The 26002-nt window shown below is 41.2% G+C and overlaps 1 protein-coding gene and 1 long non-coding RNA gene across 3 annotated transcripts in view; one reads left to right on the forward strand and one right to left on the reverse strand.

Annotated features, from left to right (window-relative positions):
- Positions 1-10806: 10806 nt before the first annotated feature.
- LOC118539215 (uncharacterized) lies at positions 10807-18099 on the reverse strand. Of its 2 annotated transcripts, none has more exons than XR_004919050.2 (3): positions 17972-18099; positions 13707-13812; positions 10807-11315 (listed from the first exon to the last, which is right to left on the reverse strand). It is a non-coding gene; the product is annotated as an uncharacterized LOC118539215 (long non-coding RNA). The 2 variants fall into 2 exon arrangements; XR_013449085.1 differs by having other exon boundaries at positions 17750-18086.
- Positions 18100-18161: 62 nt separating this feature from the next.
- Positions 18162-26002, forward strand: part of FAM234B (family with sequence similarity 234 member B) — a 34312-nt gene continuing 26471 nt past the window's right edge. The window contains exon 1 of the mRNA XM_036097592.2: positions 18162-18317. Within this exon, the coding sequence (XP_035953485.2) occupies positions 18281-18317 (37 nt within the window). The 5' untranslated portion in view covers positions 18162-18280. The remainder of the gene's footprint in view (positions 18318-26002) is intronic.

Here is a 26002-nt window from a genome sequence, read left to right on the forward strand (position 1 = left end):
TGACCCATGGGGTATTATTACCTCTCTTGCATTTCCAGTTTTTAGAAAAATTATTTTATCCTTTTGTGTCTTCTAAAAGTGATCAATAAGGTTTTTTTTTAAAGTATCATTATAAACTTATGGATTTCAACATATTTTTTATGTTTCACTGTATTACAATCATTATTCTTAATGATAAAATTCCATCTTTGGCTATTGGGAGCCCTTTCAAATTGTCTCAGTTTTGACCATTGGGAGCTCCTTCAGATTGGTTCCTGTGACCTTTCAACATGACTCTGGTGGACTTTAACAGCTTCCTTGTTTTCTAGCAAGACTAGGTATTCCAGGCCCATTCCTGCTCCCAATAGAAACTCATCTATTTTTTCAAGGAGCCTAGTTGCTTTTCTTGAGAAGTAGTATTCAGAGATTCAGTCTGGGCGCTAGGGGTCCTCATTGGGCTGGCCATCACTTCTACGCCTTTTCCTTGGACAGAACTAGAAATACGTACTCTTGTATGGAAGAGAAAAGTACCGCATCAGTTAATATTCATACTTCCAATTCAAATAAAACATTACAGTTTTTCTTCACCTAATTTATTTTACATTTGTATCTCTTTACTCTTACTCATTAACATGATTACTTAATTTACTTTAGCTTATTCTGTGTGCATATATAATAGTTCCAAATATCATTAGCAAATTACATATTGGCTTTCTCCTATTATGTACATGACTATAATAGTTTCATACTATTGTTATTAGCTATATGACCCCTGAATACAATTTAAGTTTTCTTTTATTTTCCCTTTAGAATACATCCCACTGGGAAAATACAGTCAAATTGTTATATTTTGAAATTACTGAATTAAATCTTCTCTATATAGTTAAGCCATCAACTTGATATATTTGATATTTTGTCTTTTAATTTTCAGGGATTGATATTTTCCCATCTTGATTTAATTTTGTTTTATAATTATGTAAAGCATTTACATGGTTTCTAAGTTAAAAGCTATACAACAAAGTATATTCAGAGAAGTTTAGCTTCTAACCCTGTTCCCTTTAACCTGCTTCCTTTTTCCTCCTAAAAGTAGCCATTTTTCCATTACATTTTAATTTATTCTTCCACTTTTGAAAATGTATGCATTTTTTTCATATTCCCTCACTTTTAAGATAAAAAATGTAGAAGAGTATACATTTTATATTGTACCTTGCTTTTCTCACTGAACTAAATATAAACATCATGGAATTTACTCCATAGTGGTATATAGAAATCCTTTTTTTTTTTTTTAAGATTTTATTTATTTATTTTAGAGAGAGAGAGAAAGAGCGTCACTGCAAGAGCAGGAGGAGGGGCAGAGGGAGAAGCAGACTGAGCAGGGAGCCCATGTGGGGTTCGATCCCAGGACCCGAAGGTAGATGCTTAACTGACTGAGCCACCCAGGCGCCCCAGAAATTTTACTCCTTTCTACAGCTTCATGGTTCTCCACTGTATGCATTTATCCAGATATAAATTGAAGACAGCACCAATAGATTTGAAATCAGTAATTTCAAGGATAGAATCATCACTTACTGCAGTGGGGAAAACTGCAAAAAGAACAGGTTTTAAGGAGACTATCGGGAGTCTTGTTGAAGACACATTTTGTCGGAGATATCTATTCACATCTAGGGAGAGTTAGAGTAAACACTTTTCTATCCCGAGTCTGGAATTCAAGGACAAGCTCCAGGCTGGGCATATTAACGTGGAAGTTAACAGCCAGGGAAGAAGGTGAAGGATTAGAGGTGTAAATGCTTCAGGCTGGTGGTCAGCTCTCCCCTGTCTTCATTAACTCCTAACTCTAGCTAAGATTTGAGTTGCTTGATTTTATCCCCCGGGCCCCTATCTGACTGATTCCCTGGTGAACAGGAAGACAATCATGGCCTCAAAGCCGAGTAAGGAAGAGGCAAGAGGAAATGTAACCTTGTTCTCACTAACCTACTTCTCCCTGCCGGTCGTCTGCCCCAGGCTGTGGCCAACCTGTGCCCCACGAGCTACAGGTGCACCACCCCCACCTCCCCGGCCCTTCTGACTATGAATGTCATTAGTTCCTGGAATTCAGCTCCCCCATAAGCCTTTCCTCACTTGATTCTGAGGAAGGGAGCCAGCAATCTGTGCCAGGTTTCCGTCTTTGCAGGAAGCAGAAATTCTATTTGATTTCTAAAATTAACAAGGGAAAGGGATATTTATTTTTTTTAAAAGAGAGAAAATATGGGGAAACTCTGGTTTATCATCTCTTTCAAATACTCTATGAAAACAACCCCAAAGACACTGAACTTGATTAGAGTCAAGTTGAGGAAAACAGGCATTCAACAAAGCTGGGAACGGCATGCTGGGTGAGAAAATAAGATATTGACTAATACTGCTAGGAAAAGGAAAGTATTCTTTGTGAAGAATTCTTATAATATAAAAACTCTGAAATTCTACTGTGGCAAACATGTATAATGCCTCCTTAAGAGATATCTCCCTAGTCTTCAACATGCAAGGGGTAAGATATAAAAGTTCATCACAGACTATTTTATAGGAAAATTGCAATCAATGTTAAACACGATCACCACTAGACTATATAATTAAACTACGTGACATCATTTGAGGTTAATAAAATTTAAATAGATATTAGAAAAGTATTTTGATAGAAAACAATGTCTACATTTTCTATAATTTCTCTTGATTAACGCTATAAATTTAGTACATTTTCTTTTTTCTATTTCTGTTCTGGTGGTAACTTTAAAACTTTTTAACTTTTTTTTTTTTACAGGGAATATGCACTTGTTATCTACTAATACAACTGAATATGGAGTCAAAAGTGAAAGTTGTTCTACAACAGTACTCTCCCTCATGGATGTAACACAACATACCTCCCAGAGATAACCACTTTTGACAGTTTTAGATTTATCTTTCCTATCTTAGTCCATTTGGGCTACTATAACCAAAATAACATAGACTGGGTGGCTTATAAAGAATAAAAATTTATTTCTCACAGTTCTGGAGACTGAGAAGTCCAATATCAAGGTGCCATCACATCTGGTGTCATATCTGAGCTTCCTGGCTCATAGATGGCTGTCTACTTGCTGTGTCTTCATATGGCAAAGGGGTGAAGGAGCTTTGTGGGGTCTCTTTTATTAGAGCACTAATTCCATTCATGAGGGTTCTGCCCTCTTTATATAATCCCTCCCAAAGGTCTCATCTCCAAATACCATCACACTGGGGGTTAGGTTTCGATATATGAATTTTCAGAGGACACAGACATTCAGTCCATTGCACCTTTTTATATACGTTAAACATTTTTTCATGTACTCACACACACACAGAGGATCATTACACATCTGTATACATATATATGTATTTCTGAAACTTCTAATGTAATGATAAATATGTTCCCGTATTAGTACATTTAGATCTATGTCATTATTTTAAGTCACTGAAATTCATTTTGTACATATATTAATAAATTAGATTTTTTTGAAATCTATTTTTTAAATTCAAACAACTCAGTAGAATAATGGGCAAAAGATATAATTGACAATTTTCAGAAAAAGAAGCACATAAGAGAAGAAACATATGAAAATATTCTCAACCTCATTAGTAATCAGGGAATTACATACTGCATATACTCCCCCTTTATTTTAAAGATTTTATTTATTTATTTGAGAGAGAAAGAGAGAGACAAAGAGAGAGCATGGACAAGCGGGGTGGGGGCGGGGAGAGGGGCAGAGGGAGAGGGAGAAGCAGACACCCCACTGAGCAGGGAGCTCTTTGCAGGGTTCAATCCCAGGACCCTGGGATCATGACCTGAGCCAAAGGCAGACGCTTAACCGACTGAGCCACCAAGGCGCTCCTGCATATGCCCTTTTATTAGCAAAAAGAAGTCTTGGCAATACCGTGTGTTGGCCGGGATGTATGTACATCAAACACTCTTACACATTGCTAGTGGGAATGATATTAGTACTAGTTTCAAAAGCAAATTGCTATCTAAAAATTTTTTTTTTAGTCCGACACTTAACCAGACACTCAGACACTTAACCGACTGAGCCACCCAGGCACCCCTAAATTTTCAAATTTTTAAATTTTAAATTTTAATTTTTTTTGTGCAGCTGTACATTTGCATATCCTTCAACACAGCAATTCCATCCCTAGGTATCTATCCCAGGAAAACTTCCCCACAAATACAAGAATGCTTACAATAGCACTCTTACATATGGGAAAAATATGGAAACAACCAACACACATTAACAGGTGAATAGCAACACAAATTATGACACCTTCACCCAATGGAATATTGTACAATAGAAAAAGTAGTGAAATATAGCTCCATGGATGCATCTTTGAAATAGTTTGTTGAAGGAAAAAGCAAATCCAGAAGATGATATATGTATGATACCATTTTTATAAAATCAGAAACAAGCAAAATTAAATAGCTATTGTTTAGGTATATAACCACATGTCTTAAAACATTTTCACAAAGTAAGGAAATTGAAAGGCCATCTTCAGTATATTGTTGTCACTTGTGGGAAGCAGAAGTAGAATAAACACATGGCTACAAACTGTTGGGAATGTTTTAGTTCTTGGGTTGGGTATCAAGTTCAGGGATGACCACTAAATAATTACATTTGTAACATATATTTTATATCATGTATTCCTTTGTATCAAAACTTTTGTTTTGATGTGTAGTTGACATACTGTATTATTACTTAGTTGCAGGTATACAACATAGCGATTCAACATTTATTCATATTATGAAGTACTCACCATAATAAATCTAGTTACTGTTTGTCACCACAAAGTTGTTACATACTATTAACCATATTCCCTATGTGTACATTATATCACTGTGTCTTAATTATTTTATAACTGGAAATCTGTACCTTTTAATCCCGTTCCCCTATTTTGCCCACCCTTCCCCCAAATGTGACGAATTACATTTTTATTTCATTGAAATGATACACAAAACGATAAAATTAAATGAACCATACCCTTCTTTTATTCTTTTAAAATGAAAACATTATACATATAATCTGAATAAGTAGTACCCGGTTTTTGGTCCCAGTTATATCTATGCTCTAAATTGCCAGTTTGTTATTTTTTGCTCATTCACTAAAAGAGAGAACAAATCCACAGATCTATAAGGCTAAGGTGTAAAAAGCAATACATTTGTAACAGAAGCAAATGGACTCTTGCATCCCTGATCTTTAAGACCGGAAGAGTGGAGGAAAATGTAATCAACAATTTCTCAGATAATAGAACAGAGCTGCAGGACTAAAATTAAGGCTAAAAAAAGAATTTGTAAGGGATTATATGGGATAGGCAGAAAAACATGGAAAAATCCTTTCTCTAAAGTGCTTTCTCTTATTTAGGTTTGGCCTACTAAACAAAAAAGGAGCTTCATTCTTAGAAATGAGAACAAAAACTTGGTTCTTTAAGGTTAATATAGAAAGGGAAACAAAGAGAGAGTTCCATGATGGAACGGGATAGGTCAAAGTAGTTCTAGGTACATTCTCTTCTCTAAAAAAAAGCTATTCTTGGGGTGTCTGGGTAGCTCAGTCGGTTAAGCGTCTGCCTTTGGCTCAGGTCATGGTCCCGGGGTCCTGGGATGGAGCCCCACATCAGGCTCCCTGCTTTGCGGGGAGCCTGCTTCTCCCTTTCCCTCTGCTGCTTCCCCTGCTTTTGCTCTCTCTCTCTCTCAAATAAATATATAAAATCTTTAAAAAAAAAATAAAAAGAGCCATTCTTTATCTTCAAGCTTCTACCACGGAAATGGACATTTTCAGTTTTTAGAGTACATACCTAAGGTCTGTAAAGATTTAAAGCCCATGCACTGAAAGAAAACCTTTTTGAGAGGAAGGACGAATTAACTCCATAAAAAGCCTTCTCTCTGAGCAATGTGAGGCTTGATTGCTGAAGGAGAAGTTAATGTCAAAGGAAACATCTTGCACAGGGAGACAAGACTTCATATACCTAAGGCAAAGGGTAGGAGGGAGAAAGAAAAATATTTTTGATGGAAAAGAGCAAATAACCAAGTGAAATTTCTTGAGAACATGCCTCGTATTTCAGGCCTGTTAAGGATTGCCATATGGCACGGGGATTAGGCTTTGTTCCCTATGGCTTCAGAAGGGAGCATTACTGTTGCTGGCTGGGGGTCACATGGTGCAGGATTTAAATGACTGGGGAATACAGAAGCAATTCTAACTTGGTGGGAGTTAGATTTGTAAACCTCTGAAATCCCTTCCAACACTGAGATCCAGTATTATTAAAAGAAACAACCCCACCCCCTCAAATCCCTTTCAGCAAGGCTGACACTGGACATGGGGGTGGGAGTGAGGTGGGGTGGCTCTGTGTGGTGGGGAGATTATTAGTAGGTGTAGGGGGTGACCTGGGGAAATATTTCTAGCAGGACCTCATCAATATAAACAGGAGCCCTGTCTGCCCTGGTGTGAAGGCTGTACTTACTGTCTTTTCATCTGAAGTTGTCATTCTGGATTTACTTAGAAGGCATGTGTTAAAGTTGGAGGATGAAGGATGTCGGAGGCAAGTACATGGAGTGTGATTAAGGTTAAGGAAGTTTTTTTATTTATTCCATCTTAAACTAGATTTTTGCCAAATTGTCTCCTCTATTCCTTCATTAAAATGAAAACTTGAGAACATGTATTTAACTATGTACCAGGAACTGGAGGAGATGATATATTATCAATGAGATTAATATTTTAAAACCTGCATAATGATGATAGATTGAAAATTAAATTGTTATTCCATTTGGAAAGAATTATATAATAGAAAGCCAAAAGGTAATACGTTCTCCAGTGTCTAATATTTCTAGCCCAGTTTCAAGGTGAAAGAGAGAAGATGCACACAGATTTTCTCAATAAGGGAATTCAATCATAAGTATTTAAGGCTGAGGGGAAAAAAAGAAATTTGTACTCTTAAAGAATGGGTTGATGTTATGTGATATGTCCACTATCAGAAATCTACTTATCTTAAAGGAAAAAGTTTTATGTAAATAAATAAAAATAAGTGTTTTTCACAGGCATGAGAAAGTAGCTTCATGTACAATCTCCTGAATAAAAGAATAAAATCTTACCCCCTGGGTGAGAGGTTAGAATGAAACTAAAGTATTAGTGATGATAATCAGAAAATAACTTCATGTACATCTAAGAATCCTGCTTAATAGTTTGTAAAGCAATTGACAAGGCAAACAACAACAAAAAAATCCAAGGTCTTAAACTCCAAGGTAAAAGAAAGAATGAAGAATAAATAAGTTTAATTTCATGCAGGAGTGGTCCCATGCACTATTATCTCTCTAATAAATCTCAATTGGTTTATTTTTGGGCTCTTTCAAAATTGGGGCCAGTGCCCTATCTCAGCTAGACTGCACCTTGATGCTTTTGACCTTGAGAGAGAAATTTCAGATACCAAGGGCCAGAGGCCACCAGAGAATTGCCTACCACCCTTATGATTTTGTGGCTCCCGTTGTCCTCCTGAGGAGGTCTTTCTTAAAGCTCCCAGTGATCCTTGGCCCAGATTCGGTGTTTCTTTTTCTATGAGGACATGGAAGAGAAAGGACAATTGAGTGTCTGCAGGCATGACCTGCTGATTTTCAAGGGTTAGGATTGTTTTTCACTCCATATATTGCTTTGCTCAGAGCAGATACTGTGGGCTCATGGAAATAGCCCATCATTTCCTCTACTTCGTTTGGGTCACCAAGGGGCATGTTTCTTCCCGTCCTCTTAGATATATGAAAAGATACAAACATGGTTTCTCCAGAAAGAGGGGCTTTTAATGGCGAAGTTATAAAAAAATTCACCTTCTTCTCCTTTGTGTCTGATGTACGGCCTGGCTTCTGGGAAGAGGTTGATGAAACTTGCAGGACCTTGTTTAAGAACAATAATGAGGAATGGTCTGTTGATCCCATCTGCTACCTATTAGAAGAAGGAATCACTACATGGCTGGATTAGGATCTCGGTCCATGTCAAGGTATCTGCAGCTCCTATGAAAGGTGTTAAAAGTCGAGCTAAAGAAGAAGAAAGTAGCCTGGGAGAGAATCTAAGATAGGACAAGAAGAGGAAATACTATCATTTGGAAAACATAGTATAAGAGAACAGATATTCATACCTATCAGGCAGAGATATAAAAAAAAGAATATTTGTGATTGTTGAAGGTTTGGGGGACAAAAAATTAATACCCATCTTCCCTGCATAGCTCTGACTGAACTGAGGATAGATCAAAGGGATGGGAAGATGGAGATAAAAATATCAGCTTCACTATTAAAAGAAAGCTAGACTGAATGACATGGCTTAGATCTGTGGCCAAAAGGGCTTACAAATTCTTTCTTTGAGTTAGAGAGATTTATCCAGCAGGACAACTGCAGAGAATAGACCAAAATGTATGCTCTGAAAGTAGGCAGATCACTCCTAGTCTGTTCTTCCTTGGCCTCTCTGCAGCATTTCAAGCTATTGATTACACTCCCACCCCCAAACATGTTTTTCTCTTGGCTTCTGGGACATCAAATTCTCCTGGTTATTCTCTAATCTCACTGGCTACTCCTGCTGGTTTCCTCTGCTGGTTCTTCCTGTTCTCCAAGGATCTTGAATATTAAAATGCCTCAGGGTTCATTCTCCCCTCCCTCCCCTTCCCTTCTCTCCTCTACCACACTCACTCTCTGAGCTGATTTCATATGGGCTCTATGCTAAGAACCCCCAAATTTACATCTCTACCTAGGACTTCTCCCTGAACTCCATTGCCTAATCGCCATTTCCATTTGTGTGTCTAATTGGATGTCCAATTTGGCGCACCCCAAACCAAACCTTATCTCCCCTTTCATCCTGGTCCCCTCTGTCTCCCCTACATTGCTTTTCCAGTTGCTCAGGCCAAAAGCCTCAAAGTCTCCTTAATTGCTCTTTCTTTCACAGCTCACATTCAATTCATCAGTAAATCCTGTGGGCTCTACGTTCAAAATAAATTAAGAGTCTTACCACTTCTCCCTAATTCTTCTGCCACCAATCTTGTCTAAACCACCATCAATTCTTTTTTTTTTTTTTTTAAGATTTATTTATTTATTTGACCAAGGTGTGGATTGGGTGGGGGGCTGTGTGTGGAGAGAATCTTCAAGCAGACTCCCTGCTGAGCTCAGAGCCCCAACGAGGGGCTCGATCCCACGACCCATGAGATCATGACCCGAGCCAAAACCAAGAGTTAGTAGCTTAACCGACTGAGTCACCCAGGGACCCACCACCATCAATTCTCATTGGGATTATTGCAGTAGCCAAAAGCATTCACCACCCCTACCATCCCCACAGCCTGTTCTCAGAACAGCAAAGTGATCCAAAGGAATCCTTTTGAAATCTAAGTCAAATCAACACTTCTGTGCCCCCTAACTTTCAAAGGCTTCCTATTTAACACAGACTAAATGCCAAAAAGTTTTTACTTGGGCTGACTACAAACTGCATACCCTGTTTCTGCTCTGGCCATATCTGATTGCATCTCTTACTAATCTTTCCCTAGAACCACCCTTTCCAGCACATTTTTGCTAGTCCTCAGACGGGCCAGGCTTCTGCCTCCAAAACTTTTCACTTGTTATTCGTCCTGCCTCCCTAAATCTTTGTTCAAATATTACCCTCTCTAACCATCCCATTTAAAATTGGGCCCCCTGTCCCCCCTCACTGCCTGCAGCTTCCATACTTCATTTCCCCTTCCCTATTCTGTATTTCTCCATAACATATATCACCATCTGCTACAGCATATATTTTATTTATTTATCTACCTTCTTCCCTGCCTGGATCCACTGCTCCCACAAACACATACACCAGAGGGCAAAGAGTTTTGTCTGTTTTGTTTGATCTCACATCCCCAGCATCTAGAATAGGGCCTGGGAAGAAGCTGTCACTCAAATATTTGTTGAGTGACTAATTTTAAAAAATGAATGAATGAATGAGTCCCAAAGCGGAAGCAGCTATGCTAAGCATGCCCTCTTTCCTTCTTCTGAACTTACCAGTCAGAAAACTCACTTCTTCCATGACGCTCTAGTGGAAATCCTTCCATATGGAAATCTGATCATTGGGGAATAAGTGTCCCCCCAAAAGATGACAGAGGAAAATATTATACCTATTATAAAACATCTCCTCAAATAAGACCAGCACTAGTTTTTAAGACAGGGCAAGTCGTGGAAAGATTAGTTTTATGTAAGACTTCCCAGGTGAAGAACAAAACTCAAATTCTTAAGATTAACCCAGAAGAAGAAATAAAATGAGACAATCTGTGTTAGGAGGAAATAACTTTATGCACAATCTCATCTCTAAGCAACCCACCTGTGGTCTTTAAGACTGTGGTAAGGAAATAAAAAGTAATTACTCAGATGAAGGAATAAAATTCCCAGGTATGGAAGATTAAGATATAAAAGAATAATGTTCATGATAAGAAAGAAGAAAAATCAATGAATGTGATTTTATGAACTGGATAAGTAAAAAGCAGCTTTATACAGAGTTTCTGGGAAAATTTCTCAGAGACTTTAGTTCTTTAAGGACAAGCTCTTGACAAGAAAATAAAATAAAAGAAGAAGGAATGCAAATACTTTGTGGTGGCAAAGGTAGAGTAGATAGATGTATTTGTGTCACGATCTTTGCATGGTTTGTGGTGATGTATGTCCTTTCAGCTCTGCCATTGTGATTACTCCTCTCGAAACCTCAAAGAACATGTTAGAGATAAACTAAACATCACATCAAGTACTGTGCCATATTAAACTCCAGGTTGACCAGACAAGCTCACGACAAAACCCAGAAAGCCAGCCAGAAGTAAACAGTAATCAGGTTTTTATTAGATTGTCTTAGATGCAAGATTATCATGAAAACTATGTAAGAAATAAGTTTTAGATCACAAGATTATAATGAAAAATACCCAAGACATAATTTTGAGGTTAAAGGTTTCAGAAATAATTTAGGCTTAACATAATTCATTAAATTACATTATAACAATGTGCTTCAAATAAGGAAAACTGAAAGCGTTAATTGTATAGGAATGAAAATAATGGAAAGTATTTAATTGTGTGTCAGGGAGAACTTAATTTTATATTCGTGTATCTCATACTGTGGCTGTTTAGCTTCCCCTCATGGCGGATCAATATAGAGGGAAAGAGTTTGTTTCCATACACGGCATGCTGGGCTGTCGTCGAAGGCGACATGGCCCAGTGGCTTCACTCAAGGTAGGAGAGAGCCAAGGAGTCTGTGTCTGTGTGTGACCACGTCACTGTGGCCCGGTGAGCTGGCTGCTGATGTCAGGCTGGGTGTAGGTCAACTGTCCCATCTACAGTCAGGCTCCTAGGAGAAAACATATGAGTTCTGTAAGGTTTAATAGCTTGCATAGTAAGAGGAAAAGAAACAACACCCATATTTTCTTTCTTGCCAGAATAGGAAGGCAGGTGAAAAGTCAGAATCTGTGCATACACCGTGTCTGAAAGACTAATCATCAGTAACTCAATCCACCATGACCTCTTTCTTATAACTGCTCCCTCTGTGTGCATTCTTGTCTTTCTCCAATTTATTCTCCACATAGTAGCCAACGAGATCTTTATCACTTTTTGATCAAGGTCGTTTGAAGTCACAGCCTTCAAGTCGTCTGCGTGATCTGGCTCCTATCACCTCTCACTCTCACCACCAGCTCTTTGCAACTGTCCTCCAGGTGTACTGGTTTCCTCCTGAGGACCAAGCTCCTTTCTGACTCAGGCCTTCACATGCATTGTTCTTCAGCCTTTATACAGCCAACTTTTACCTGTGCTTTGGGTCTCAGTGTCCCAGAGAGCCATTTCCTGCCCCCCTCCCCTACCTCTTCCATGTTCTTTCTGTAATTCTCTCTCATGATCCTGGGTTCTTTTCTTTCATAGTGCTTATCACAATTTACAATGATACATTTTTTATTAGTTGCTTAATGTCCAGCTCCCCCAATAGATTGCAAGGATCTCAAAGGCAAGGATCTTGCTGGTTTGGTTCACTATTTTACATTCAGCTCTGCTGAAAGAATTGGCCAGGAATGGCCCCTTGAGAAGGATATAGAGTCTGTGGACTCCAGGAGCAGGGGTTTTGAGATAAGTGTCAATGTTTCTTATTCTGTACGATGATGCCTGATGGGGACGCAGAGATGAGAATGCCAAAAGTAATGATCAGACAAGTGCAATCCACCTAACCAGAGGGATGGGCAAGTGGCAGCATGAGGCATATGGGGTGTGTGTAAGCACTACTAAGGGACAAACCTTCAAAGTGACCAGGTTTCCTGAAGTCAGGCAGGCTGGCTGCTTGCACCATGGCAATGGTCGGAAGAGCAGTGGTGAAAGAACTTAAGAACATTTGGATTACATGAATCTGGCAATGTGAACTTAGGGGAAAAAAAAAGTTGTCTTAATTATAAAAAGTCTTCTCTCATTCTTTAAAATTTACAATCAATTAGTTAACATATACTGTGTTATTAGTTTCAGGGGTCGAGTTTAGTGATTCATCACTTGCATATAACACCTAGTGCTCATTACATCATATGCCCTCATTAATGTCCATCACCCAGTTCCCCCATCCCCCTCCCCCCGTCCCCTCCAGCAACCCTCAGTTTGGTCCCTATAGTTAAGAGTCTCTTATGGTTTGTCTCCCTCTCTGATTTCATCTTATTTATTTTTCCCTCCCCTTCCCTATGATCCTCTGTTTTGTTTCTTAAATTCCACATATGAGTGAAATCATATGGTATTTGTCTTTCTCTGACTTATTTTGCTTAGCATAATACCCTCTAGTTCCATCCACATTGTTGCAAATGGCAAGATTTCATTCTTTTGATGGCTGTGTGTGTGTGTGTGTGTGTGTGTGTGTATACATTCATCTGTCAATGGATATCTGGGCTCTTTCCATATTTTGGCTATTGTGGACATTGCTGCTATAAATATTGGGGTTCTTCTCTCATTTTTAAAGAACTTCTTTTCTGAGTTGATTTCATTCTACTCACACATGAGTCATTCGTGAATTCACATTTATCCAATAGACATCTGAGGGCAGTGTGCTCTGCATTGTACAGGGCTAAAAAAGACACATGAATCTCACTTCTATGCTTTAAGAACTTAACATTTAGTGTGGGAGCTTTAATATGGTAGAAACATATTCAAATCATTACAACACACAGCTGTCTGTGATAAATAGTCTAAGAAGGGCAGAAAAAAGAAGTCAGTTACACAACGCATGGTACCCTAATGTATTGACTTTTAGAGCATCACTTAGGACTTAACCAGTGAGCTAGAAGTGCAGAAGTAGAGACTCAACCAGGGGTATAGTCTAAATGTTAACAAATTAGTACCACATAGGTCCTGGCCAATCAGAACATGTCCGACTAATCAGCTAGGAGTCCCAACCACTCAGAGCAATTGTTGGCCAAACATCAGCTACATTTAACCCTGAACTTCTATCATGAATCAGGGACCATCTTTAAAGGGGTTTTTAGTGCGGTTACTATGCTGTGAGTGAGGCAGGGGTTACAAATAGTTTTTAATTTTGAGGCCAAATCGAATTAATAGATCCTGGCTCCCCAGATAGCTGAGTTAAGGATTTGGAAGCTGTGTGTAGGCTCACTGGGAAAGAATATGGTGGTGATGGATGTGTGCCAGGGATGAAGAAAGGACAAACTGTAGTCCATGTGCCATGTATTTGATATCCCTGCTTGTGATTAAAAATGAGACAAACCTGCATTTGAATCCTCCTTCCAGCATGTAGGAACTGTGAGACTTTGGGCCAGTGGCTTTATCCATCCAGCTTATACATCCTCATTGTAAGATTGGGGTGGTAAGACCTAAGGGACAACATCGCACACATTGTGTCAGACTGCCCACTGTGTGAGGTAGATGGCTTCATGCAAAGATTGTGCCCACTGTAGGATGGAGGTGAGATTCCAGCCTCCTGTTGAGGCTAATGGTAGCAGGAGGCAGAAAAGGGAGGAGTAGAAAGAGCTTAAAAGTGGGACAGACACAAGAGGGCCCTGGTAGAGGAAGACACAGTGATGGAGGTAGGAGCAAGCGCCCGGGAGAAGAGATGTGTCGAACAGATATTTTTGGTGAAATGCTATGTGTCCCCTGTGACTCCACCCCTAACCCCTTAAATCTTCAGGAAAACTACACAAGTCACAATATACTTGGTTCACTGGTTGTTTTTTTTTTTTGAAAGCTGGTGAAGGGCCAAGTTTTGGGTCAAGGTTGGCAAGGGTCCAAAACAATGTCCTCTGCTGTAGGAGATTGGTGCTCAGTAAATGGTAGCTATTGGCATGCCTATTACTACCACAAGTGCTTCGGTAGACATAGTAACAAGCTAGGATGAAGGTCCAGAGGAACGGGAGCCAAGTTGTCCTGGGCAGGTCTGTCCTTAATTATAGTGTCATTCTTAAACATATGTTCCAGCCAGAGACTTAAGAAGAAGCCTTTGTTTAAATCTCAGGGCCCAGAAGGCATTTTATAGTCGAGACTCTAGAAAGTTCTGTAGACTGGAAGTCTGTATGAATCCAAGCTGGATGGGCCTTGTGTTTGATTAAAGAACAGTCTGAGAACATAAACCTGTTTGTCTTCACCATAAGCCACGCAACTCCTGGTCACAGAATCCAGTTGTTTGTGATGAGAAGTGAATATACCTCATGTGCATGCCCTTTTAGACCTTCCTGATCTGAATGCAAGGCTGATTCCATAGGACCCTTGACATGGGCATTGCTGAGCTTTACTCTTCTCAATCTCCCTGCTCTCATTGCTATTTGCTTTTCTTTTTGCTTTTTAAATCTTATTATTGCTTCCTGATATTATGTCTTTGGCACCAGTGTAGCAGAGGGTAGGACTCTGAGCCTGAGACGGGTCTGCCAGTGGGTTTGGACTTGTCCATGCCCTGCTGCCAGATGTAGGAATGGCCCCTAGAGAGATTGAGGAGCCTCCTGAGAGACCTTACACACAGTGGAAAGTCTTCACTCAGGACAACAAGCTCAGCTCAGAAACAAAGCTTTAGTCTCTAGAGGAGAGGGGTAATTCTAAGTAGAGGAGTGCCGGAACCAAGGGGTGGGAGTCACAGGGGACACAATCTCACTTCTATGCTTTAAGAACTTAACATTTAGTGTGGGAGCTTTAATATGGATTGCAGGTAAGCCAGTAGTGGCTTGCCTGACATCAGATTAGCTAATTGGAACACATTCTTGAGGCTGGGCTGTCGTCGAAGGCGACCAAGAACTCAGGTCTGTATCCCATAAATATGTAGGGTGTCTACTACAGCACAGCCTGAATAGATACTCACTAAATTATTTCCTTTTCTTCCTGGGCTCATACCTTCCTGGCATACATGTTCTGTGTCTGAGTTCTGGCCAAATAAATGTGGGCAGAAGTCACATACAGCACCTCCAGGCCTGGCCCAGAAAACTTCCTGCCTGATTGGGGATGCAAATAATCCAGTGGAGGAATCCAAGGCCTAAGGATGAAAAAGAAGCCTTAGATGGAAACCCTGAAGAACTGGGAGGAATAGAACCCCCATCGCTGCCTATCCCCATTTTCACTTTGACTGTGACATGAGCCCAAATGAACACTTAGCCTCTAAAACCACTGAAATCGTGAGGTTGTTCGTTAAGAGCGATAACCCTGCCCTGATTGGAAGGTTGGGGAAGACTATTGCCACCTCAGGCCAATGTAGGAAGAAGAGAGGGGGGCTCTTCTGGCTTCAGTTCTGACTTTCAGAAATAGAATTTCTGCTTCTCATAGCGGGAGCAACAGTCAGGCAGCTTAGGCTGTCCACAAACATCCCTCCGCAGCTTTTTGTTCTTCTTGGTTTACTTCTCGGGGAGGTAAACCAAGTTGGGAAGTCAGGAAGCCCAGAGCGTTTTCGCATTTTCCACAGAGACCTCAGTGGGTGTTTGGTCAGTGAAGGCGCTCACATGTGGCCAGGTAACCAGAGAGGAACTCGCAGGCCGCTTTGAGGTTTTTTTCCCTTTATTTGTATTTATTTTTTTAATAAAGATTTATCTATTTATTACACAGAGAGAGAGAGCATGAGAGAGGGGAGGGTCAGAGGGAGAAGCAGACTCCCTGCTGAGCAGGGAGCCTGATGTGGGACTCGATCCCAGGACCCCAGGATCATGACCTGAACCAAAGGCAGACGCTTAACCAACTGAGCCACCCAGGCGCCTGGGTTTTTTTCCTTTAACTGGAAAAAAATCACATTCAAGTTGAGAAACACTGTTCTAAGCCCGAGGTCCTCTGTTAAGATGCAAAAAGATGTAGAGGATGAAGGAGAATTCCAGAAGGGCCGAGGAAAATAAAGAGGAGGACTGCTCAGGGAGCTGGGAGGGAGGGAGTCCTCAGCATCTGCTTCCCCTAGAAAATCATTAGGGCTAATCTGGGGTGATTAGAGGTTGCAGCCTCGTGACCACCCCGCCCCCGCGGGGCCTCGGGAGACACAAAGATTAGGCATGGAAAGCTGAGGGGCTGGAAATGACACACGTCTGGGATGTGTGTACACTCACATATAGTTATGTGCTCACACATAACTGTGTATGCATATCGGTGCTTTTGGTGACTATACCACGTGAAGGAAAATTTTAATCGAACTTTAACCTGTACAATTTTATTTTACTTCCATCACATAAGAATATACCCTTTCACTATGAAAAGTGAACAGATTTCCTCTTTGCTTCCTCTTCTGTGTAACTTGGCTGTTCCAGCCCCCTGCTTTCTCCCAGAAACACAAGTTCCTGTTCTTTTGCAGCTAAAACTGACCTATCCTACAACCTGCTCACTTTAAAGTTATTTTCCTCAGTCTTCATACCTCAAGAATGTGTTCCAATTAGCTAATCTGATGTCAGGCAAGCCACTACTGGCTTACTGTGACTTGTAGTGCTGCTCCTTAGAGAGGACCTACGTAGATGTAAAATAGGGTTTTTAATCCTACCTCCAGAGAGGGGGCAAACAGTAAAAACTTTGGGTATTATAGAACGTTGAAGGAATAAATGAATAAATTACGAACCCATTATTATGAAATTTATTACTTGTTATTAAATGATTAAATTGTCAAAATGATTAAATTATTAGTAAAAAGAAGAGCTAACACTTATAAAACCTGTACTAGGTGACAGGCACCTTCTAAGTGCTTTGCAGGTATCCATTTAATTCCCAGGACAATTCTGTGGAATAGGAACTATTTCAACCCCATTCTGCAGATGAGAAAATCGAGGCAGAGATAAGCAAGTAGCCTTAGATCTGGCAGCTAGGTGGAGTCAGGATTTGAGCTCAGTGGCCTGTCTCCAGACCCTGTGCCCTGTCCGAGTCCCTGATGTGTTTTCGTGGGGAAGAGGGTGATGGGATGGCTGTTAAGAGTTCTCTCGGATTACACACTCAGGGTAGTCTTGCTGACGGTTTCTCATGGGAATGAGACGGAGTCCAAGAGAGAGGTATCTTAGAGCTTTTGTTTGACACTAGGAAGTCACATCATCTTTCTGGATCTGTTTTCTCTTCAGTGAAACAAGGAGGGTGGACTATGTGGCCTCTAAGACCAGCCCAACTCTAAGATAAATAACATCTTTAGCATTCCTGCGCTAAAATGCTGATCTCTTGGGGAAGAAGCAGGTCAGTTCCTTTTCCTAGACCCTTCAAGCTAGAAGCTGCAGGGTAGAGTGTCCAGGAGATACCTGGAAAGAACTGGAAACACAAGACGGGGGTTAGAGCCCTAGGAAACCTCGCCCTTTACTAAGAAACATAAAGAAACACACTTACCAGGTGCCTGTGTGCCGTGTGTTGTAAACAGATTTATTTAATTCTCACAGTAAGCCTGTGAATGAGGTAGTGTCTCCATTTTAAAAATGAGGCTGAAGCTTAGTCATACCAAGTGACTTGCCCAAGATGGCCCAGCTAGTAAGGGATGCAGGCAGGATTCAAATCCCGTCTGTCTGACTCCAAAGCCCACGCTCATTTCACAACCGGCGCCTCCTTTATTACCTGCTATCTCATGTCGTTATCGCTGCAAGCCTGGGGGGGGGGGTAGTTATTATTACCCCATTTCGCTGAGCAGGAAAGTGAGACTCAGAGTGGTCAAGTGACTTGCCAGTGAGGGGTCCCGCTCGGAGGGGCCGGGAGGAGAGCCGGCAGCAGCGTGCAGGTGGGCGCGGATGCCGCAGGCCGGGCCTCTCCCTGGCCCCTCTCTGCCGCGGCTCCCACCTTCCCAGGTCCCAGCCCCGCGCACCGCCCGCTGCGAACTACTCTTCCCGGCAGGACGCGGGCGCGCGCACGCGCACCGGGGCCTCCGCCATGGCGACTGTGCTGTCCAGGGCGCTCAAGCTCCCCGGTAAGGAGTCGCAGCCTCGCGACCACCCCGCCCCCGCGGGGCCTCGGGAGACTAGGAGGCGAGGCTCTGGGGGCGAAGCGGGCGGGGGCCTGGCCCCAGCCCCAGCGTAGCTGCAGGCGCACGGAGGCGAGCCGGTGCAGCCCCCGCGGGCTGGGGTCCGTCGCCACCAGGGGGCGAGAGGGGCGCACGGCTGGTCGGGGGTCGCGGGCGCGGGGTGAGCCTGGGAGAATCCAGGGAGGGACCGCTGGAGGCACGCGGGGCTGGTGGCTGGGAGCGGGCGGGCGCTGCAGCGGGGGTGACTGTCAGAGCACGCGTCGCCGCCATCCCAACGGGAGGGCTGGTGAGGGGAGCATCCTTTCCCGAGGAGCCGCGGACCACGTACCGCAGGGTCCCGGGCTCCTTTTGTCTTGGGCTGGCGCTGGGGGCGAGAGGAGACAGGGGGGACAGGGGCGGCAGGAAGCGGGCCACCCTCTGGAGCAGCCTCTCCACTTAACAACACTGACGCAGCCGTGAGGTTGGTGGGACAGGTGTTTACCCCTTCTAGTTTACAGAAGAGGGAAATGAGAGTTATTTGGCTAATTGACTTGTCCAAGGTCGCACAAACAGTATTGGGAAAACTTGGACTACAACGTCGGGGTCTTTTGATTCCACTTGATCAGCCTCTGGCTGTGGAGGCTAAGCATTTAGGAGGGAAATGATTTGGCACCTGCAATTTGCACATAAATTGTGGAATATTCTTTAAGGAGGCTCTGGTGGTGATGACAACTTCAGAGCTAATTCAGTACTTTGGGCAGCAGCTCCAAGCATTTTAGAAAAATTTTTCTCTTAAACTTCTAGAATGAGACGGTGCTGCTGCAAACTGGCTATTTTAATAAAAGTATATTCTGCCCAAAGAAATTTTAAACGTTAAGGCTTTAAAATTTTTATGGTTCTACCTAAATAAATTTTAAAACCTTAAGCTATAAACATTTGTATGGATGACACTGGGTTGGGTATGAATTTGCATTTCTGTCCCCAGACTTAATGACCTCAGAGTTGTTCCCCCGCCCCAACATAGGCTCATGAGAACATTGGAAGAAACATTGATAATATCTATCTTGGAATGTGTATGTAACATTGAAATGAAGTGGGGGATGTGTCCCTTTACCTGCAGGATTAACTTTGAAGAGAGTACCTTTGTATATCCTTAGTGTAGTATGATATCCTCCCCAAGGGATAATGAGATGTCAGACATATTTAGCTTTATTTCTTTTCTCTTTTAGATTCCTTTTCTTCCCCACCCCATCCCACCCCAGCATAGATAATTGTTCTTCTCTAAGGATGGGAATGCAAGAAAATCGCTTTCGAAATTCTTGAGCTCTTTTGCATTCTCACATCCTAAGGCTGTGGCAAGTATCCAGTTGCAGTAACTTGGTCAGCTGACAGGGTAGGAAAGGTACAGTCTGGTCCTTGGGCCTGTGTTCGGACAGCATCTTGGGCCTGAACAGATAGGTATGTTTGATATTTTTTAGGGCCCAGATACAATGGTGATGTGTTCTTTTCTGTGATACGGGGTTTTTTTGTTTGTTTGTTTGTGTTTATACTTTTGCTTGTCTCCCATTTGGCCTTTCTCCCCACTGTCCTAAATACAGTTTTTAGCTTTTATATTAGGTAGAAGTTGCTTTCTTATAGCTTTTTTTGGATACCCTGTAATTGGGACTGTGAGGCTGCTGTCCTGCGTGGGCTACTGTGTTATGTTACTTTAGTTAACATCCTCTCTTTTTTAAAAAAATTGAAGTCTAATTGATATATCCTATTAATTTTAGGTGTACAGTATAATGATTCGATATTTGTATATATTGCAAAATGATCACCACCATGACATCCTCACTATTTCTATGTGTGAGTAAGCAGACTAGAATGGTGACTAAGAGCACGAGACAGCCTTGGGTTCAAGTCTAGTCTTTACCAGATGAGTTACTTAACCTCTTTAAGTGTTAGTTTCTTCACATGTAATGTACTGTTATCATGGAACATTCTCTATATGCCTCACACTCTGCTGTGTATTTACCTCATAGGGTTATTTGGCTCCATAGAAGAAATGGATGTACTGAAGAGATTTGTTTACCTTTGACACATGTTAATTATTCAGTGTTAGCTCTTATTATCACCTTCATTAGCACCATGCCCATTTACAAATGTGATACCTGAAGGAAGGCCTGATGTAATCATGAGCTAATGACAGATGTCATCAACCTTGTGAAGAAAGATCAGTTTCTTGGAGTCTGTTTCACAGTCTCATACCCTTCCACTAAGCTCAAGACGGAAAGATGTTTGGCTCACATGCATACAGTGAGGTTAATTAGTAACAGAAGGACAATGTGACATTCATAAAGCAGCCTGTCGAACAACTTATCTTAAGTATATATATATATATTTTTAGTCCATTTTAAAGTTTGAAGGTCAAACACTGAAGGGAATATCAGAGCACAATGTTACTGTAATGATTTGTTTTATTATGTGTAATTTGGAATCATTATGTGCCCCTGGATAATCTAATCCATGAAGTGAATTATTTACCTTCAGTTGCAATATAGTTTATGGTATAGTCTATGTAAAGTGTAGTATGTATCATAGAATAGTATATATTATAGCATGTTTTCCTAAACATGTCTGGGGATGTTACAGTTGCATCTCTTTCCTGTTTTCTTCTGTACCATTGTGGGAATGCTATTTGACTGGCATCCTCAGTCTTCCTAAGAGGAAAAGTGAGCTGTGCAAAGCTCATTTATATTGATGTGTTATGAAATCAGTATCCTCTCCTTTATTCTTTGAAAACCTAGCATTGATTAAAAATGTGGGTGGTGGCTGAAATCAGCAGAGAAAAGAGTGCTAAAATACTCTGTGTTTTGAAGCGTGGATTTGATGTCCAGTTCCTTAGCATGATTATAACTTTAGGCAAGTTGGTGTGCTTTAAACTTCACAATCCCTTGTCTTTCTGTGAATAGATAGCAAAAATATTTACTTAGGAGTTGTCTGATCGAAACTTGCAGTCTGTAATAATTAAGCTGAGGTTTGTCTCTGTAATGTCTGGAAAAATATACTATCTTTTAATAATACATGTTACTGCAGAGATGTTAGCCTGATTTTTGTTCCCATCCTTAGTGACTTGAATCTTTTTTCCTGGCTGCTCATATGATTCTTTTTTTGTCCTTGAAGTTCAGCACCTTTACTGCGATATATTTCAATACTGATTATTCTGTAGCAGTTTTTCTTGGGACTCCGTGTACCCTTTATTTTACAATTTTAGATCTTGCTATATTATGGGAGCTTTTTTGGTATATCTTTTAATTATTGATTTTGGTTCCATATCCTTTTCTATTCTCTTCTTCAGTTCCGCATATATTGGATCACCTTTGCTCTCTCTGTCCATGCCTTTCTAGTCTTTTTAAAAGCTTTGATCTTTTTTTTTTTTTTTAAATTTTATTTATTTATTTGACAGAGAGAGACACAGCGAGAGAGGGAACACAAGCAGGGGCAGTGGGAGAGGGAGAAGCAGGCTTCCCACGGAGCAGGGAGCCCGATGTGGGGCTCGATCCCAGGACTCTGGGATCATGACCTGAGCCGAAGGCAGACGCTTAACAACTGAGCCACCCAGGCACCCAAGAGCCTTGATCTTTTTCAGTGGGAGACAGATAGCACAGACTTCCTTCACAGCCAGACTGTCTGGATTTGAATCCTTGCACTACGGCTTGCTTGCTGTTTAACTCTGGGCCAGTTACTTGAACTTCCAAACCTTCTCTTGAAAATGGAGATCAGAGTGTGTCTGCCTCCAAGAGTTGTTATGCAGATTTGTGGAGATAAGACGTAAAAGGGGCCCCTGGGTGGTTCAGTGGGTTAAGCGTCTGCCTTTGGCTTGGGTCGTGATCTCGGGGTCCTGGGATTGAGCCCTGCATCGGGCTCCCTGCTCAGCCAGAGGCCTGTTTCTCCCTCTCCCACTCCCCCTGCTTGTGTTCCCTCTCTCACTGTCTCTCTCTCCCTGTCAAATAATAAATAAATAAAAATCTTAAAAAAAAACACACAAAGATAAAAAAAAGGGTTTGGAAGAGTGCATACAGAGGAAGGGCTTGGAACTGCCAGCCATTGTTGTTTCCATTTCATTTTGCTTGGTTTTTCACCAGCCTGCCATTTCTGTCTCTGATTCTTTTCAGCCACATCTGCTCTCTTTGCTCATCCTACTAAGGATATCTTTTCTAAAATTGTTTTATTATTTTCTTCCATTGTTTTTCTGAGCCCTGCTTGTTTACTTCTCATCTTCACTATTGAGTTGTCATTTCTTCTTAGAAATATTCTGTTTTTTTTCTGTGATCCCTTATTTCAGAGAAGACTGTTTTCTTTAATTTTTTGGATTCCATAGCAAAGCGTCTGTTCATTATTTCTTCCATGTCGTGACATCACTTGCCCAGCATCAGTTCCTTGGCAGATTTTGCCTGCTTTGTTGTAACTTCTTCCTTAAATATCTGCAGAACTTTGTAGTATCTTATAGAACGAGTACTAATGATGGCTTCTTTCTGATTATAAATCATATTTAACTGTCAGTTGTTTTACAGCTAGCTCTTGGCTGACATGCAGTCAGAGGCTGGGGCCAGGGGAGTGAGTGAGGGCAGTGAGAAGCTAGAATTTAATCTAATGGGACCCAGCCTGTTAAAAAAAAAAAAAGAAGAGAAAAATCCCCCTTTTCAGGACTGATTGCTCTACAGCTGCTTTTCTTACTTGTCATGCTGACAGCCTGCTTCTTGTAAAGCCTTTCTCATTTCATCTTATCTCCCCTTTGTCTCTGTGGTGTTGAGGGGGACTCACCCGATGCCCCTGGGACGCCAGACTTGGTCTTTCTAAGCAAGAGATAAGTAGTTTGGCTATATATCCATGGAACAAGGGAGGTGGTATAATTTATTGGTTAGGACTGTGGACTGTAATCAAATTGCCCAATTCTGAATCCTGGCTTTTTCTTCCTAGTTCTGTGATCTTATGCAACTCAGCTCCCTGTATTTTCATTTGCCTCTTGATACAGTGGGGATAATAATAATAATGCCTGCCTTCCAGGGTTGTCGTGAGGCTTAAATGAATTAACATCTAAGTGCTTAGCCCGGTGCCCAGAATAGTAGGTACTGAATACTTTCCCCTTACCATCATTGCTGTCATCGTTGTTGTTGTCATTATTAACTCTGAGAACTGTGCTCATTGTTGGAGACCTGAGACCATGTGCCCACTCTTACTGTGCTTCTTCAATTGGATACAAGTTTTGCTGCATTTGGCAATAATTTTTCGTAAATTGTAGTTTGGGAATGTAGCTCTTTTTTTTTTTTTCCTATTTTTATTATCTCCCCTCCCCAGTTTTTAGGAAGGATACTGACAGAAATGCTTTCCTTTGCCATCATCAACTGGAAGCATATAATCTTTTATTTTTTTAAAGATTTTATTTATTTGAGAGAGACAACTGAGAGCATGAGCCGGGGGGGGGGGGGGCAGAGGGAGAGGGAGAAGCAGGCTGCCCACTGAGCAGGGAGCCCGATACAGGGCTCTATCCCAGGACCCTGGGATTGTGACCTGAGCCAAAGGCAGACGCTTAACTGACTGAACCACCCAGGCATCCCTGTTTTTTTTTTTTTAAAGATTTATTTATTTTAGAGAGAGAGTAAGGGGGAAGGGACAGAGGGAGAGGGAGAGAATTTCAAGCAGATTGCCTGCTGAGCACGGAGCCCAATGTGGGGCTGGATCACAAGACCCTGAGATCATAACCTGAGCCAAAATCAAGAGTTGGATGCTTAGCTGACTGAGCCACCCAGGCGCCCCTGCAAATTATTTTTACTAAAGATTTTACTAAAAATTAGATTTAGTAAAGATTTTACTAGTTTCTATAACATATGCAGCCAGGTACTCTGCCTGTGATGGTGTGTGATATTATAAAAATGCATTTCCTTTAAACTGTTTTGTAGCCAGTATTTTAACCGATTGAGCCACCCAGGTGTCCCTGTTGGCCAGTATTTTAGTAATGATTATACTTTGTTTTAGACTGGTATGTTTGTTGCAAGGTGACAGCTGACTAGCAAGATTGAATTTAAGTATCAGTGCTAAATTTTTCACTTGATGCTAAAAATCCAATTGTACTATTATATAAGATGGCTTGACTGTATGTAGAAGATACTTGGGAGTTTGAGTTGAATCAGTTGTGTGATGTGACTGTGAAGAAAACTGGCAAGATTTTAGGTTACAGTAATTGAATTGTAGTGTACCCTCTGGACTAGGGAGGGCACGGTTCTGCCCTTTGCTGCCCTGGTCAGACTGCACCCTGGGGATTGTATCCAGTTCCGAGAACCATACTTAAGAAGCACTGACATATCACATTGTGTCCAGAGAAGAGTGAACAGGATGTTATGGATATGTGAAACAGTGTTTCCTCAAGTAATGAGTTGAAAGAGGTGGAGACATTTAACCTGGAGAAGAAAAGATTGGGTGGGCAGTTGGGAGAAATAGTGCCAACAATAAGAAGCTGAAATTTGTTTGTTTATTTAATTTATTTATTTAATTTGAGAGAGAGAGCATGAGCAGGGGGTTGGGAGGGGCAGAAGGAGAGGGAGAGAGAGAATCCCAAGCAGGCTCCATGCCCAGCACAGAGCTGGACACGGGCCTGGATCTGAGGACCTTGAGATCATGACCTGAGCTGAAATCAGGGGTCAGTCACTCAACTGACTGAGCCACCCAAGTGCTCCTAGAAGCTGACATTTATTGAGTGCCACTGTAAGTCAGACACTAAAGAGCATGCATATGTTATCTTATTTAATCCTCAAAAACAATCATATGAGGTAGGAAAAATAATTACCCATTTCAGAAATGGGAAGAATAAGGCTTAGTAAAGCTAAGAAATTTAATCGAGGTCACATGGCTAATAAGAGATGGAGCCAAGATTTGACTCTCTTTGTCTGTTTGTGAAGACTTAAACTCTTAAATACCATAGCATATGTTTCTTATGGTTGGTATTTTCAAGTTTTGAAGGATTTGCATGTGGAAGAGGGGCCCCAGAAATTAGAACCAGGACAGATAATTGGCAAATGCCCAGAAATAGATTCTTGAATCAGTGTATAGAACTGCTTTCTGGATTGGAGAGCTGTGAATTCCCTCATGCTAAGTGACTGTTTGGTGGGTGTTTGATTATGTGATCTTCAAAGTCTCCTCCTACCCTGAGATTTGAGGCTGCCATCTCTGTTTTCTTCTTTGTCAGATATATTCTTTTTTTTTAATTTAAAAAATTTAAAATTGTGGTAAAATACACATAAAATTTACCATCTTAATTATTTTTAAATGCACAGTTTAGTATTGTTAAGTATATTCACATTGTTTTGCAACCAATCTCCAGAACTTTTTCATCTTGCAAAGCTGAAACTCTAAAAGGTATCCCCCCACTTTTTGATTACTTTGCATTACGCCACTTTGTTTTTATGAAAGACCTGTTTTCGCTAACCTAGAGAAATCCAAAGAGGATTCCTGCTTTTATGAAAAAAAGGTAAAAAGTGAAAATAGCATTCAGCGTTTGTTCTGCAGCAAGTCATTATAGAGGCAGCGCTCAGCCCCCCAACCTCAGCAGTGAGAGCCCCCCCCCCCCCAGTTTCTTCCCCGGGAGCCAAACTCAGCATCTCAGCCTCAAGCCG

This window comes from Halichoerus grypus, chromosome 6 (assembly GCF_964656455.1).
Source record: "Halichoerus grypus chromosome 6, mHalGry1.hap1.1, whole genome shotgun sequence".
Lineage (NCBI taxonomy): Eukaryota > Metazoa > Chordata > Mammalia > Carnivora > Phocidae > Halichoerus > Halichoerus grypus.